This window comes from Amblyomma mixtum, chromosome 10, assembly GCF_055824585.1.
Source record: "Amblyomma mixtum isolate Tamu chromosome 10, ASM5582458v1, whole genome shotgun sequence".
Lineage (NCBI taxonomy): Eukaryota > Metazoa > Arthropoda > Arachnida > Ixodida > Ixodidae > Amblyomma > Amblyomma mixtum.
The window spans coordinates 69,611,708-69,627,804 of NC_143021.1; the positions used below are offsets into that span (position 1 = coordinate 69,611,708).

Here is a 16,097-nt window from a genome sequence, read left to right on the forward strand (position 1 = left end):
GTTAGCGCCGTGTGTTGTCCGTCTTTCTGTGTCCTCGTCTCTTTGCGCTATGTTTTTCACCTTTCAATTATGAACCAACAAGCCGAAGCATATACCCTTCGTAACGCTAATATTATAGCGGTACTAAGCGACTCCGATTCGCGTTGGCGCAGCGCGGCAGTGTGCACGTGCAGCTCTTGGCACGAGTGGCTTAACCACTGACATCATGCAACGCCGCCCCCCGCGCGAGAGTTTTGGCTCAAAGTGCCTCGATTATTTAAATTTATTGTTTCAGTACTTTAAAGAATGAAGTCGCGTCTACTGATGAGAAAGCCATGAGCAATATAACTCAACCACAGTACGGTAAAAAAATAGCCGCAGTTGTCCTTTAGCGCTTTCCTTACTGCCCCTGTTCACATCGTTCAGTTTGTCTGCGCGATGCGAGCCGTTTGTGTACAAGTAAAGCTATTCTGTCTCTTACAAGAGAACTGCACTGCAGTCTTAGAATCGATTTTTTTTCGTCAGTCGTATAAAATTGTTACATCCTTTATTGCCGGAGGCATCGTACAGAGCGGCGTTAAAGCCGACGTCACGTGATACATAGTAACACAAGGTTGCTTAGCCCTGAAGATTGTCCCGCTATAACACTCCTGCCCCCTACGTCACGAAGTCCTTCAGATACGCAGGGCGGCTGCGTTGGAGCTGTGGTCGCTGGACTGGAAGGGATGCGCTCACTTCACGGTCCTCGCCACAGGAACCAGATTCGGTACTGGGCGTTGCAGCCTCCTCTCCTTCGTCCCGTCTCCCAGGTTCCTCTGGGCTGGAATGCCAAGTTCGGAACACCCTGCCGGGGAAGCAACCAACGGTTTCTCCTCTTCGCGCATCCCAGAAGTGGAACTGTCCAATGGCAGAACGACTTCTGAGTTGATCAACATGACGTCTCCATCGACGTCCATCCTTGGTGACGACCAAGTACGACACTGGTCCAGCGACAGCAACCACAATGCCCGGCAACCACTTGGGCCCACAGAGATAGTTGCGCACAAACACTCGGCCCCCCACGTCAAACAGTCGCACTGCCTGGCTACGGCGTTGCATCACCTGCTATTGTTTCTGCTGGAGACCGGACTACAGGTCAGGATGCAGACGCTCTAACACAGTTGAAGGTTTCCTGCCCATTAGCTATTCTGCTGGGCTCTTGCCTGTTGTAGCATGAGTCAGGATATGCTGGGTCATTAAAAACCTAGCCAGACGTGTGTCGATATTGCCTCCAACCATGCGCTTGAGTACTTCCTTGGTTTCGCGCACCATCCGTTCTGCTTGATCATTCAACCACCTCACCCGTGGCACTCCTCAATGTACTGTTCTCTCTCTCCTACCCTTTTCAATCTTACTATGGCCCCTCTCGCCTCCAAGCTAGCTGAAATTCCCGACCTGCATCATATATTTTACGCCGATGACATCACTCTGGTGTTCGTCGGGCTCTCCCGGTCACGTACAGGACACCCTGCAACGTGGTTAAGATCTCAATGACTCCTTTCTCACCACCGCTGGCCTCTCTCCTGCTCCTGAAAAATCCGAGCTTCTCCTTCTCAACCATTCTTCGTAAGAGCGCTCACACAACCACTTCGTCTCTCTCCACCTTTCTGGCTCTCCAATTCCTGTCGTCACATAGTGCAAAGTTCTTGGCTTCCCTTTGCATGCGGCCAAGAACGTCCAAGCCCTCCACCATGCTGTCACCACCTGCCACTCGGTAACTCACCTACTGCGGCGCGTGGTTACTTGGCGCTCAGGTCTCCACGAGGCTCATGTGTGCCGAGTTGCCCACGCGCTGGCCCTCAACGAGGTCTTGTACTTTGCACCCTACATTTCCTTCAATCAGACTCAACACTCTCGAGACTGCCCTTGTGGGCCTCTACAAGGCAGCTCTCAACCTCCCTATCACTACCTCTGGCGCTAAGATCTTTGCCACAGGCCTCTTTCATCCTCTCCGTTCTCTTCTCTCTCTTCATCGTGACTCGCAGCTTGCCCGCCTTTCCCTTACCCGTCAGGGTCAGTGGTTACTGACTCAAGCGAGTATCTCGCCCATTCCCATCGCCCCTTTTACCTCTTCTATTGCAACCCCGGCTCCCAATCTTCGTATCCTCCCCTTACCGACCAACATGTCCCCCGTCCTGCACGCCGGAAGTCGTCAAGCGGGCGCGCAGCACCATTCCTCTCTCTTTGATACTCAGGGTGTAGCCTACACGGATGCCTCCTTCGTGGCTCCTCGGGGTTCCTGCGGCTACGCCCTGTACCATCCCCACCTCTCCGCTCCTAAAACCCACACCAGCGGACCGTATCTACACCCTCCGGATGCACTATTTTCCATTTATTTTCCATTTATTTTCCATCAAAGATGGGGGGAGGCGAGGCAAAAAGCTGCGATAGCAGCTTGACTAATCCTCGTCCCCTACAAAGCAGCAGCAGTACACGCCGACAACTAGACACATCTTACATTGAAGAAAACCAGAAAAAAAATAAGAGAAACAAAAACAGATATATATGAAAAAGTATAGAATGTACTGCTCGTACAATAAAAAAAGAAAAAAAAATGTACGACTTGAACACACCAAAAGCATACACTTGTTAACACTATCCCTCGAGGTCCTCGCCATTGCGCATGCCCTCCAGTCATTTGCTCTCCTTTCCTCTCTTCAAGAGTACACAGTCTATTCAGACTCACAAGCCGCTATACACCACATATAGAAACGCACCCTAACCCTTTCTCGCCAACAGGAGGTCGAATGAGCGGTCTCCGCATTGCAGCCTTCCATCGTTTTATTTATTGCCACGTATCATTGTAGTGTCTGTTCGTTCGCGCAAGGCCGCAGGAAAGGGGTGTTATCATTTTTGTTCGTGACGCGAGAAGCGCCCGGACTAATCTCGATTGATCACAGCCATGCCGAGCTGCATCTACGTGTTTCCAGATTACTCTAGGTGATGTCGACCTGTTTCCTTGCCGGCTTTAAATTGAACGATGCCGCGAGCAGCGGGCATTCATAGTTCGACGACTGACGAGCACGTTTGTTGCTGCCCGAGCTCGTCCAGAACCAGCGAAGTTTTTTTTTTTTTTCGGCGCTGGCTTCCTGAGAAGTTTCAACGACAAGTGCAGGCGGGCCCCGGATCCACTGCGACCCGGAGGTTCCGCAACCAGCCTCCCCGCCCAGGCGCCGTGCCTTTGCCGGTGCTCGGGCAACTTCGTGAGCTTCAAGCAGCAGCCCAGTCGGCCGCCCGTGACGTCATGGGAGGCCCGGGACCTGCTGCCCCCCCGGTGTTCCGTGCGCCGCCCCCAAAGGCGCACTGTTTCCAGTTCGAAGTTACTTCCGACGCGACGGCTGACGACATCGTCGACGGCATCGAGTCGGTTGTCGGCCCGAAAGGGCTACACTCTAAGAAAAAAGGGTGTAAGAAGGGTGCATCTTCACGACTTATGCTATCTGAAGGCGCATGGACTAACGATGCACTTTGCAGAGTGCATCGTTACACCCGTGTGGAGGTGGTGGAGGCCGTTAGTCTCTTTCAGAAAACTTACCCCTTTTTTTACTCTTCAAACCAGCTGTGTTCCCTCTGCGCGAAGACATGTACAGCAAAGTATGCAGCCCTCACCGCCTCCCCTCTCGAAGACGGCCCTCTCCCGAAAGCGGGGTGGCGGGGTTATTTTGAGGACAATAGTTAAGAGCTACTCTGGCTCACGCTCCCCCACTGCATTGATCCTTTCATCCGCGCTGGCGAAACTAACCGCGCCTCCTCGCTTCTTCAAGGGACCAGAAGCTATTTCTTCGAAGAACACGTACAGCGATCTTCTGCCCATCTCCGCCTGACATGGTCGGCAATAATGGCGGACGAGGCGGCTTGGCGGATGCACAGAACGTTACTGAAAAAAGGTGCATAGGCCGCGATAGGCCACGACAACCATCACGCCTGCAAACATGCTCTGGTTGCTAACGGCCAAAATAATCACTAATATTCGGTGCATGTGCTCTCATACTCATGATTGGATATCATTTTAAAAAAGTAAGTCAGCAAAGACAGACGGCATGATCGGTGCTGCTACTCCTTTGACCAATCGTAGCTCTGAACGAAATCAACAGTTTAGCGCTTCAACACACCAGAGGCATGAAAATTATTGCGCTTATAATTTCGGCTTGTGGTTAAGCTTTTATTAAAGCGGTAATAAAAGCTTTAAAAGAAACAGTTTTGCTTCACAGCCAGCGTAAGCGCTATTAGTCAGCGCTGTTCTTCATTTTCTAATAGCGTATACGATAAACACCAGGGGGCTTAATTCCCTCCGTACAATTTCGAATAACGTGCACTGCTTTTCGAATAACCCCTCGTTGTGGCACATGTTCCTGAGCAAATAACAGACGAATAACAGAAAGGGTTCAGGTTAACATGCATACAAGTTAATAAATCAAAATCGGACGAACGAGCGAGATTGTTGACGCAGTATTTTTGTGTTAGCTGAAGATGCAGTGTAACGCAAATCCCGAATAAATTGCACTCTCATATTTCTGCTCCATTTCAACAACAAAACAGAGCCCTACTCGCTGATAAATGCGTGATCTTCACCACTAATATTGACAACGCTGAAAAACAAAAATGCAAGAAACTAGGGAAGGAATAATTCTGCATCCGAACTGAGTTGTGAACGTGGCCTGAACATTCCATATATATAGGTACTTTTTTGTTTAGAGCACTTTTACCAAGACACGAGCCAGGCCTCAGAGTCGCACTTTTGCTGGTCTACTATGAGATCACCAGCATTTGTACATCTGCTCGTAAATTCCTCAACGCAGCGTAAAAGACATTTCTACGTTTCCTTTCCAACAAATGTACGGATCCTTTCTCTCGGCACAAGATAGCGAAGCCCATACTAATCAGTTTTCGAGATAGCTGCATTTCCTGATCATGTTTTGGCGCATACAAGTATTTCACATAGAAGCAGTTCAATTTCAGCTTATTTTAAATTTATAAACAGGGAGCGAGGTGACTAACGCGATTTAAGTCTATTCGAACTTCTCTTACGTATGAAATTGTGCTGCACGCCTACAAGAGCAGAAATTAGCTTAAACTCAGTGTACGTGTACGTAACTTTTAGCTTTTAGGTTGTTCCGCGCAGCTTTAATGCAGTCAAGTAGTACTGATAGTCAGAAATGAAGTTGACTGCCTCCAATTTTTTTTTTCGAACTGTGGCGCTATGGAAGCAGCGAATTCCGCAACAAACCGGGTGCCAGAGGAAACAGTAATCAAGGCGCTTATATTGCGGCAGTGCATTGTGAATTCTTATGGAATGGTTCATGCGTCAGGAAATAACTCTTTCTTTTAGAGGCCAATGATAAGCACTAAACAGTATATTGCACAAGATAGACGCAGCCCGAAGACCCAAGCTCGAAAATAAATGAAGCTACGGCGTATAAACTGGCAGGTTTTCCTTCATCATCGTAAGTTGCTTCGGATGACTGAGACTTTTGTCTTGTACGCACAAATAAAACTGAGCTAAAGGACACATTGTATCGCACTGACGAACCAATCTTTAACAAAAGCATAAATTCGGCGGTGGCAACTGCCTATATTGAATAAAATGAAAGCGCGTATAATAGACGGAATCGCCCGAATAACCAGTCGGTTGAAGCGTCTTAACGGGTGCTTGCTGCCATAGCGTTGCCAGTGCTCCATTTCTGCTCTGTTGACCCATTTTGAAAATATTTTGAGAACTTCGCGAACTCTGGAACGATGAGAGGTGAGAACTGCTGCATCAGCAGTGGTCGACTGCCGCTTGAAACCCTCTTCTGCGCCAATTCTTCAAAAGTTCAAATCTCGTGAATCCCCTTTTTTGCCTGAAACTTCTTTCTACTCGGTGCGGCTTTAATAAATCCATATTTCTATAGCTGTGTCTATTTCGCGTGAACTAAAATATTTTTGAACTAGAGCTGGTTTTTTGCTTTTTTCGAATTCTCCTAACACGTGCGGCCTCATAAGCAAAAAGAAAGCTGAAATGTCATACCAATATTGCAAACTGTATGTATCTGACGTGGAATCAGTAATGCTCTAGCATTTACATCGCTTTTTTAGATAGTTCTATGAATGACTTAGCAGTGCAGGAAGGGCAGTTTATTGATATATATTTCGCAGTGCCTTCCGCGTGCGGCAGTAAATGAGAGCTGACGAGAACGTACGTTCCACTACTCTGAAAACTATTCTGTTGCATACACCTTACCCAGGTAACGCAAAATGTTGCTTGAACGTTATCTGAATGGTCACAAATGTCGGAGAGTAACGTTGCCCGATTGTTGCTAATGTCACTATTTTTGATCACCAGATAACGTCGCAGAATAACGTTTATGCTACATTCAGGGGACGTTGACGTGATGTTATTATGACGTTATACTGACAAATCATGCTAAAAGTTACGTTGCCTGAACGTTAGTAGAATGTAATCCGATGCAATGCATGCACTAGCTCCTTGAGGAACATATGGGTAAAAGCTATATAACCAGCACCATCCATTCATACTAGGGAAGGTGCGGCAAGTGCTGATAAATTGTACGTGTCCCTGCTGCCTTCCAGAAGTGGCTAATGTATATGAGCTTATACGTAGTCGAGACACACACAAAAAGGTGGTTACACAGTAATTGTGGTCTACAATAAAATTACTCCAGCACTGCTCACCTGTCACATTGAATGACAGGCACTACAGTGCAAAATTTACACCAGGTGCACATGTGAGAGCCCTTTATATCATTTATTTTGCATCATACATCGTCATCCATTCTGTGAATGAGATTGGACATCGCTGGGTCATCCACTCCGCTGGAGTCACTGGATTAAAAGAACGAAAACACAAAAATTACTGTTATTCAGCCAAAGTTCAAGAGAGTACTTACAAAGTAATCAGATATCTAAATAATTTGCAGGGTCAGAATTGTGTATGAAATGCGCCAATATTTATTAGAGAGATAATGCGGAAACCAAGAAGACTAACCCCTTCTGAATTTCTGCTTTTAAAACCATCAAAATTGCCACTCATGCAACACTGACAGCTTTACACTGTAACCTTAATTTTTACTTGCATTTCGCATAGGTTTTGCCTCTGCTGTCCCATATGACGTGCTTCAAGCTGGAAAAGCTAAGTGGCTGTGACAAGTGAACAGTTTTTGCACAGCTCGACACACGAGCTGACTATATGGTAGTCCAGATTCCCTACACAAGTATAATAGACTTGCCGTTTCTTGCAGCGTGCTGGCGCATGACGAAAATGGTCGCCAATATCACGCCTGAAGTCGACTTCTTTGCCCAACGGGCAAGACCGCCGCAGGGCCACTGCAAAAACAAACCAATATCACTGACTTACAGCAGTAAACCTAGAAACGGATATTTGCTACAAATATATCAACCCCCCCCCCATTACACCTTCTATGAACTCTGAACATGCATACGTTGAACTGTGCACCTCATTCTACTATATGACTCAGAAAATCCACTTTCAAATTGGTATCTAAAGTAACCTACTTGAGTATGGATCCATCACTCCAAAATAATATATACAAGGCTGCTTGCCCTTGACTTGATCGATATTGTGACATGCAAACTGACAGTCTTTTTTTCCGTGGTGAATTAAAATGACAAATAAAGATTCCTGAAAAAATGAATTTTCTCTGCAGTGAAAAGAAAACTGGTACACACCCATGATTACGCTCATGATGTTTAGGTTTGCAAATTGCTTCTTGCCCTTTCGGCCAGTCAGGCAATATTCCTTGGCCAACCCGTCGTTGATGCAGCGCTTCATTATTTGGCGCACTATGTCCTTCTGGCATGAACCTCCAATTAGGGCAAGGTGCGAAATCTGAACAGAAAAAAATGCAAGAAACTTTTAGATATTGAGCTAAACGCAACTAAAATTGGGTCCCTAGTGAATAATGCATCAATAGCTAATAATAAGTCCTTGACTCACAAGTATATACTCCAAAATGCTAGCATTACGCATTTTTATGAGCTGTTTTAATGGCCCAAAGCAGAGCACAGGCTGAAAGAATCGTAGTGCAGATCTTGATTATTTAAAAGATCTTGGATACTTCACTGCACGCTAACATTGCACAGCATTTTTTTGCTCCTCCGAATGAGGCTATGGCAGCTAGGGATTTTATTCTGCATTTGGGCTTTGCAGCTAAGCCATACAACTATTAGATCACCACAATGAGTAAATTGCTTTTCTCACAAGTGACAGCAATTGAAAATAATAGTATAGCTCTGCAATGTGGAAAAAAAAAGCCAACTAGCAGAACTGGCATGAGATAAAAATGCACTTGCCAAGGTTCTTTTGTTCTCTTCATCATCCAGTATGCGTTCCATACTGGCCACTCCTTCTGCATTTTTAAGAGGCAAATACTGAAGGACCTCATCTACTTTTGCTGAAGGATCCACTGCACTTTCCCGAGCATGTGCTATTCTGTTGACCTTTTCTGTCAGAACATCAATTTTTTCATCTATCTTTGCCACCGTTTGTGCAAGGTTCTTTAGAAGCCCTAGAATGAGCAAAAGCAAGGAATTAGAAGAAAAAAAAACATACCACAGCACAAATAGACTGCTGGCCAGAATTTCAAAACTAGCCAAACTTTTATTTGTGCCAAAATGAGCACATCTATATAAAGCTAAGTCCACACAGCACAATAAAATGCTGCTTACAACTAGCCCGGTAGAGGCACGAAGTTTTTACCTTGGATTCCGCTTTCTGCTTGTAGCAGTGGGCTCGCACGTACTTGCGCTGGCCTCGGCGCAGGACGGCCAACAAATGGTAGCTGCTGGAGTGGCTTTGCAGGAACTGCAGATGGTGGGCGACAATCTTCGCAGCTTTCCTCGCTGTCCTCACTTCCCCCGGAAACAGCCCTTTCTTTTCTTTTTTTCTTTGGTGCTTCAAAGCTGTCTTCATCCGACGCTGCATAGTTAAAAATTGTTTCAATGCAATGACTTCAGCATTAAAGTGGCTTGGTGAAGAAATATTTACAAATTAGCAGCTAAGTTTTTGGAATATGCATGATTAATACAAAATGTGTGACCATTTCAACAGGAAAACTGGAATCATACTTCCGTAAAGTGCCTTCTTTGTAGGCTTTCTCGGCCTCTTCATTCGTCGTTCTTCATCGGTGGTCAAATCTGAGACCTCTTCTGCTTTTTTTTCCCTTCGTTTTGCCTCAGCATATGTTGCTGCAAGCAAAGAATTCGATATTGAAAAATTTAATGACGCAGCCAAAGGAGAACTGTATGAAAATAGCAAGTAAACTTTTGAAACCAATGTTTACAACCACCTAGCAACAGTAATAATTTGAAATACGAGCATAACAATAGTATCACCATAACATGAACCTCGAGCCAGATAATAGCCAACATATGATTACTGATGAGAGTCAATGTATCAAGGAGGTATCTGAATATTTTGCCATTTTCGGTCAAAGGTTTTCTACTCTGGCCACAACCCGAACCTCCAACAGTGCGCTATAATCACAACACTTTGTGACACAAAAATTAAAAAAAAAGACTTACTGGCCTCGCCCAAGATTCGGCATTTATGTGTCGTCCATTCGTCCCCAGGCTGCTCAGAGTTTTTTATTGCATTCCGGCAACGAGATGGATTTCTGTATGGTGGCCAAAAAGTTTCGCCATTCTGCACCCAGAGTTTGGGAACGGCAGCGACTCCGTCCTCACTGCTAAATGCAACAATACAGAACATCCTGCAAGAAGATAGCACAGTTAGCACACCAACACACACTGCTGCCAAGACAAGGGCATTATTTTCTAAGGGCCTTTTTGACAAGACACAACTGATTTGAAGTTTCCTCTCTATGAGACCAATTTATATGCAGCGTCTATACTGCCCGCAGCTGAGTGACAGAAAACCATGTTGCTTGCATGCCATGGAGAACTAGTTATTTTCTTATCTCTCTCTTTTTTTTTTCTTCAGAAAATGACATCGCTCTGAGCACTCTCCTACTTGACATGTGATAGAAATCTTCACCAACAAAAAGTTTACTGCCGTTTTCAACACAGTCGTGGCGTGGAATTTCAGCATGAACATCATTGAACTATTTGCAGTCCATGCTGATGGTACACAGGAGACAAAATCGTCAAAAAGCAGAACAAAGACGGTAAAAGACGTACACACACACTGAGCATTGCAAGTTCAGTTAGCATGCTTGACTGGCTGCATGATGGCTCCAACCAACGGCCTGTAGGCCATCCAAGTACGTTAGACGGAGTTTCAGTCACACTACGAGCAAATAACGATCAATCGCACTAATGAATTGCACAGACCTAACGATGTGGCTCATGCCACGTGTGAGACAACTGAGGCTGTATCGTGGCATTGCCGCGGTCGCTACGCCGCCAATGAGTGAAAATAATTTTAGCATTTATCTCTGATCAGACCTGCACACAAGCAGCTCTGCTTAACATTACGATCCATCTCCTCGTTTTAACAGCGGGGCCAGCGCAGCACCGTTATGCTGCGAATATGCATGGCCAGAAAGAAATACAAGATTAACAAAGCAGCACGAAATACACAGAAAAAAAGTAGCGCACATAATGTGGCCCATTCCAGATGCGGCAGTCAAGCTTACAAGCTAAAAGAGAGGTCACCAAATCAGTAGCAACTCACCTGTCAACGCTGAAAAGTTCAAGAAATTTGACGATCGAGTTCACACGTGTTCAAAACGAGGCTCCAAAGTCTGCATCAAAGTACTCATGAGCACGGTTCCATTGTCCCGTGCCCCGACAAAAGTTTTGTAGCGCGGCTCGATGCGCGCGCTCAGTTTGGACGTTTGGGGCGCCACCTGAGCGCTACAAAATAGTCAAAAATAAATATTTTTTAAAATCGAACTTTCCAACTGAGCCAAGATACTGCGCGACAGTTCTTTTATTTACTAATAAATTGTTCATTGAGGGTTATGTATTGTATTGAAGCTTTTCCTAAGCTCTTCCAAACCAAGCGAGACATGGCAAGCCAGCGCTGGGGCGAGATGCACTCGAGCCAAGCCTAGCCAGCGTGTGCATGCGGAAGCAACGTTACTGCGGGAGATACTTGGTTTGGTGTGGTGGATGCGGAGGCGCGGATTTTTTTCCCTACAATATCAAGACACTTCTGCGTAGCTGAAGCAAGTACTCGTGCTGCATGTATGTGGATGACCTTCGGTGCACCATTATGCGTACTGCTTGTGTTTGCAAGTAGGACTGCGTCTACTACCGATGGAGAGGACAAAGCGACGTATTACTGACGTTGGAAGACGACAGAAATTCAGGCGCCGAGCAACCAAAATAGCAGCGCTTTACCAATCTAATGATTCTAAGGTGCAGCAGCCAGAGCTGCAGACAAGCCGCGACTTATCTACAACCGATGAACATTTTGTGAGCGAGGTTGTGTTTCACGGCAGTGAGTCCAGTGACAGTTCCCAACCTGATGGCTCTACGGTGCAGCACTCACAGACAAGCCGCTACTTACCTACTGCAGACGAACATTTTGTGAATGAGGTTGTGCATCACGATAGTGAGTCCATTGATAGTTATCAGAGCAATGGCGATGGAGAATTTGTTTCTCCATTGTGCATCGCTGGTCCGCCCCCAACTGGCGAAGTTGCCGAGCCTCCAGAGGTTTATGATAGTTCAAGCGAGAGTGAGGTGGGTTTAGCGCCGACTTTGCACGATCCACTTCGTTCATGGGCTGTGGACAACAACATTTGTGCCGCCCACGTCACTAAGCTTCTCAAAATTCTGCAGCCACATCATCCAGATCTCCCTTCGGATGCCAGAGCACTGCTGCGGACGCCTCATGCAAGCAGAGTCAACAGCATGGGAAGTGGCGCTTACTGCTTTTTCGGCGTCACTGAAAACCTCATTCAGCAAATAGAAAGTGGTGCCATAGCCATGAGCACTTCAGTGATTTCTCTGACGATAAACGTCGATGGCTTGCCCATATTTAGGAGTTCGTCGAAACAGTTTTGGCCCGTACTTGTGCGGGCCGAAGAAAGCTCACGAGATGAACCTTTTCTTGCAGCTCTCTACATGGGGGACTCCAAACCTGAGAGTGTTGCGAATTTTATGCAAGATGTGTTGACAGAGCTGACTTCACTTCTAGAGCTCGGATTGCACTATGGTGAAGCTGTGTTCCCAGTCATTGTCCGTGCATTTGTTTGTGACATGCCTGCACGTGCATTCCTTAAATGTACAAAGGGACATACAGCGTATTTTGCATGTGAAAAGTGCATGCAAAAGGGCTTGTACTCTGCACAGCACAGGAAAGTCATATATCCTGATGTATTGGCCCCTCTGCGTACAGACGAAAACTTTGCCAACATGTCACAGCCTGAGCATCATAATAGCACATCACCGTTGCTCGATCTGGGAATTGGACTGGTTAGTAGGTTCCCACTTGACTACATGCATTTGGTTTGCTTAGGAGTTATGAAGAGGCTTCTGGTGCAATGTTGGACATCAACTGCCCCATCAGCGTCAAAGCTACCTTTGAGTGCACGTAGGGCAATTTCTGAACACCTTGTGAGTCTGGCTGTTAACACACCACATGAGCTTCAGCGCACTCCGAGGACACTACGTGTTTTAGAATTTTGGAAGGCATCCGAGTACAGGAACTTCCTTGTTTATTTCGGCCCAATTGTTCTGAAACAACATCTTGCTCGTCCGTTTTACATGCACTTTCTGAAGCTAAGTTGCGCCATCACAATACTGGCCTCTCCTGATCTTTGCACGACTTTGTGTGACTATGCTGAGCAGCTGCTGCTTAGCTTTGTGGCAGAGGCAGGTAAGCTGTATGGCAGCAGTATCTACACTGTCAGCATACACAGCCTCTCACATCTGACAGATAGTGTACGACAGTTTGGCCACCTTGCCCTGTTTTCAGCCTTTCCTTTTGAGGCTTTTTTAGGAAAGCTGAAGAGACTAGTCAGAGGCCAAGCCCTTCCAACAGAACAAATTTTTATGAGAGTAGCTGAACTAAAGCAACAGTACAAACAACCAGTGAATCCTGGAAGGGGTGGCATCAAGCTGTCTAACATGCACACAAGTGGACCAGTACCTGAAAACTTTATCGGGCAGCAGTTCAGCAAGGCTATGATCGGCAAAAAAGTGCTTTCTACAAAGCCAAAAGGCAACTGTGTGAGAATAAAAGATGGCAATTTTGTCTTAATTAGAAATTTTCTAGCTGCTGAAGGTGAGATCTTTATTTGTGGACAGCACTATGCCGATATTAGCAACTTTTATGGTGCAACACTGTGCCCTGTTGATACAGGTGTTTACAGAGCCCGAGGGCTCTCACAGTCTCTGAGTATGTATAGCATCAGTGAAATCTGTACAAAATGTGTGTGCTTACCATTCAAGAAAAATTCAGATGCTCTTTTTCCTGTGCTCCCATTGTGAAAATGATACTTTTGCTAGGTAAACTGACAATGGCAAAGCAACTCTCCCACAGCAGTGTTTGTTTTCACTCGTGTGCATGATAAAGTTTTGGCTATATGCTACGCTCTTGGTGTAGGAGTGGCAGTATTGCATATGAATAAAAATTTTCTATGTCATATTTTTTACCTTGGTGATATGAACCTGATTTCTTCCAAAATAATTACAATCTAAAACGGTCCCCTCATTATAAAGCACTGAGCATGTTTTTGTCCCACCAAGAGTTTTGCATTTTACTCTTAGAGCTTAATTAGCTTAGTCAGTAATATTTAATTCCAGCGTCTACTTAATGTTGCGGTATTAATGTTACCGCAACGTTAGTGAGATGTGCATACCCAACGTCAGTGCTATGTTTGCCTATAAACGTTATGGTGACGTAATCACTAAACGTCATGGCGACCTCTGTCAGGCAACGTTGTAGCAATGTGATATTTTGTCGCATAACGTTGTGTGGAAGTTCATACATACAGGCAACGTTTAGGCAATGTTTTGCGTTACCTGGGTAGATTTACGGCAGCATCTGCGTAACAGCCGGCTGCACTAAATATTTCAAACGCATACTGCAAGGCGCTCGTTGTACCCGAGAACGAAAGAGCTGTGAGCACGCGGAGAGTGCGGAAAAATCAGTACCACATGGACAGAGCGGCGCACGCAAAAAGAAGCGAACCCGCACATTGCAAGCTCCAAAGGCTGTTGCCCCGCACGCGGGCGGCATGACCTTGGAGCACTGGTTCCCTCAGTCAGCGGAGAAAAAGGAAAGAGGGGAATCGCGTTGCCTCGCCGAACAAAAGAAGGCGCAAAGCAATGGTAGCAATGGCAGTGGCTTGTAGTTTTTTCGTTCTCTTTTTCGGTCACGTGCCTGTCTATTTGGATTGGCTATTTCCTCCCCTAGAGTCGAAGACGAAGCCGCTGCTTACACGTGACGCTCGTCGTAGTTGTTGCAGGGTGTCGTGCGTGCGAGTCAGGGCGCGCGTTCCTCATTTTGAGCTGTGTGGCCCGTGTGCGTTCGTGTTCGCTTGTGCTCAGCGATTACTTCATCGTGCACGCTTCATCGATGTGTGACGCTGCAGTGGGCGACATCTTCGCGAAAGAGTGAACGCCTGGAAGAAACAGCGCACGCCAGGTCGTCGCGGCGCAGCTCATCGTACGGATTCTTCGCGCCAAATTTCAACCCTACAAGTGATCTATTTGTTTGGTCATTCGGGTTGTTTCCTGCCATCAGATTATGGTGTATTCTGTAAAGATGCTTTATCATGGATTGTGCGCGCGAGCCGCTACTTGTTGCTATTTCTTGTTTTGAGCCGGTCGCGTGCGGCTGGAGGGAGCCTATCGTGTACAACACACGATCGCAGCGGCGCAATATGCAGGCGTCTTTCTCATGCTTTCTTTCGCTGCAGGCTCTGATCGTTCGTCTGCTGTGCGAAAGAACATTGCCGGTCGTCTCTTCAACGCAAAGTATTCGTCCCTGCTCACGACCATTCAGTAAGGTAAGTCCAAACCGCAGTCTCCGTTCAAAAAGGGGCGAGTTAATTAGTGTGCGCGCTTCTGTGGTACGTACTGCGCGCAGTGCTCACATCTACCGCAGCACTGTATGTGATTCTTATTGGACAGTAATCCCTTTATAATTTTAGCGCTACAAGGCAACTCCTTGTGCCAGGCCGCTTTTTTTTTTTTTTTTTGCGAATGGACGGCGTCAATTTTTTTTTTCTCTTTACCACGGAGTAGCAAGCAAACGATAAAACAGTAAACGTGAAATTTATTTATTCATAGGCAAGAAATTAGCAGCTCATTTGTGCTCTGCGCTTCCTGGCATGCGGCCGTTTTCGCTCACACCTTGCAATATTTTTGCTAACCCAGAATGTGACTTATCATGATAGCAGTTTTACTGCATTCGAATGGCAAGATGCGAGTGCTAATGGTGTTAAGTTGATATGTAGCTGGCTCTTCACTCAGGCTGCGAACTAATAGAGAAAAGTAGACTTGTTTAGTTCTTTTTACTAGTGAAAAGGTCGGGGCTAGTTGGTGGCCAAACATTAGCTCACAAAAGCGTACAGTCTATGTCACCTCTTTTCGTGCTCTTGTATTCTCTTGTGAGAGAGAGACGTTAAGTTTGATGTCGCTGTAAGAGCTTGAATAGAAGAATACGCTAGTCTCTAAGCTTTTCTGTTTAGAACAATAAGGATTTTGGTTGCACTGCTGTAATCTGTCGACGAAAAAAAAATTCTGTAATGAATACTGTCAATCTCGTAAGCAGTAACAGTATAGTTCTTTCTTTTTTCTGCAGTGGCTGTTAGAAAATATGTTAATTATGTTAGGCACTTAGTGACAATTCACTGGTAATAGGCCATTGTGCTGTAGAAGTTTGTCTAGGCTTATTGTGCCAGTGTATTGCATCAATTATGCCTCTTATAAATATGTGGCAAGTGCTGTAATGGATAAAATTTAGAATAAAAAGTTGTTTCTCATTTTCAAACCATTCCTGTCGTTTTTTGAGCATGTGTGCTGCCATTACGTGGTTTAATGAACATATAAGTTATCACTAACCATTACACTAATACTATAAATGACGCTTCTATTGCAGTGCACCTGGGAGAAGGAGGGATGCAAAGGTGCACAGCCATTGT

The 16,097-nt window shown here is 45.8% G+C and overlaps 1 protein-coding gene across 1 annotated transcript; it reads right to left on the reverse strand.

Annotated features, from left to right (window-relative positions):
• Window positions 1-6,744: 6,744 nt before the first annotated feature.
• On the reverse strand, window positions 6,745-13,663 carry LOC149326058 (uncharacterized). The gene is made up of 8 exons (XM_089563809.1): window positions 10,670-13,663; window positions 9,559-9,746; window positions 9,103-9,222; window positions 8,735-8,953; window positions 8,329-8,543; window positions 7,705-7,864; window positions 7,245-7,341; window positions 6,745-6,840 (listed from the first exon to the last, which is right to left on the reverse strand). Exons 2-8 carry the CDS (start codon window positions 9,743-9,745, stop codon window positions 6,774-6,776), a joined length of 1,065 nt encoding a protein of 354 aa, XP_089419935.1. The 5' UTR covers window position 9,746; window positions 10,670-13,663; the 3' UTR covers window positions 6,745-6,773.
• Window positions 13,664-16,097: the final 2,434 nt, after the last annotated feature.

What these genes read in the sequence shown, in the direction of transcription:
- LOC149326058 (XM_089563809.1), bottom strand. Translation starts at nt 9,745, where the DNA reads ATGTTCTGTATTGTTGCATTTAGCAGTGAGGACGGAGTCGCTGCCGTT. An exon ending in AAAGAAGGCACTTTACGGAA is followed by an intron (nt 8,954 to 9,102) that starts GTATGATTCCAG and finishes TTAACTATGCAG; the next exon opens with CGTCGGATGAAGACAGCTTT. An exon ending in AAGAGAACAAAAGAACCTTG is followed by an intron (nt 7,865 to 8,328) that starts GCAAGTGCATTT and finishes TTTTCTGTTCAG; the next exon opens with ATTTCGCACCTTGCCCTAAT.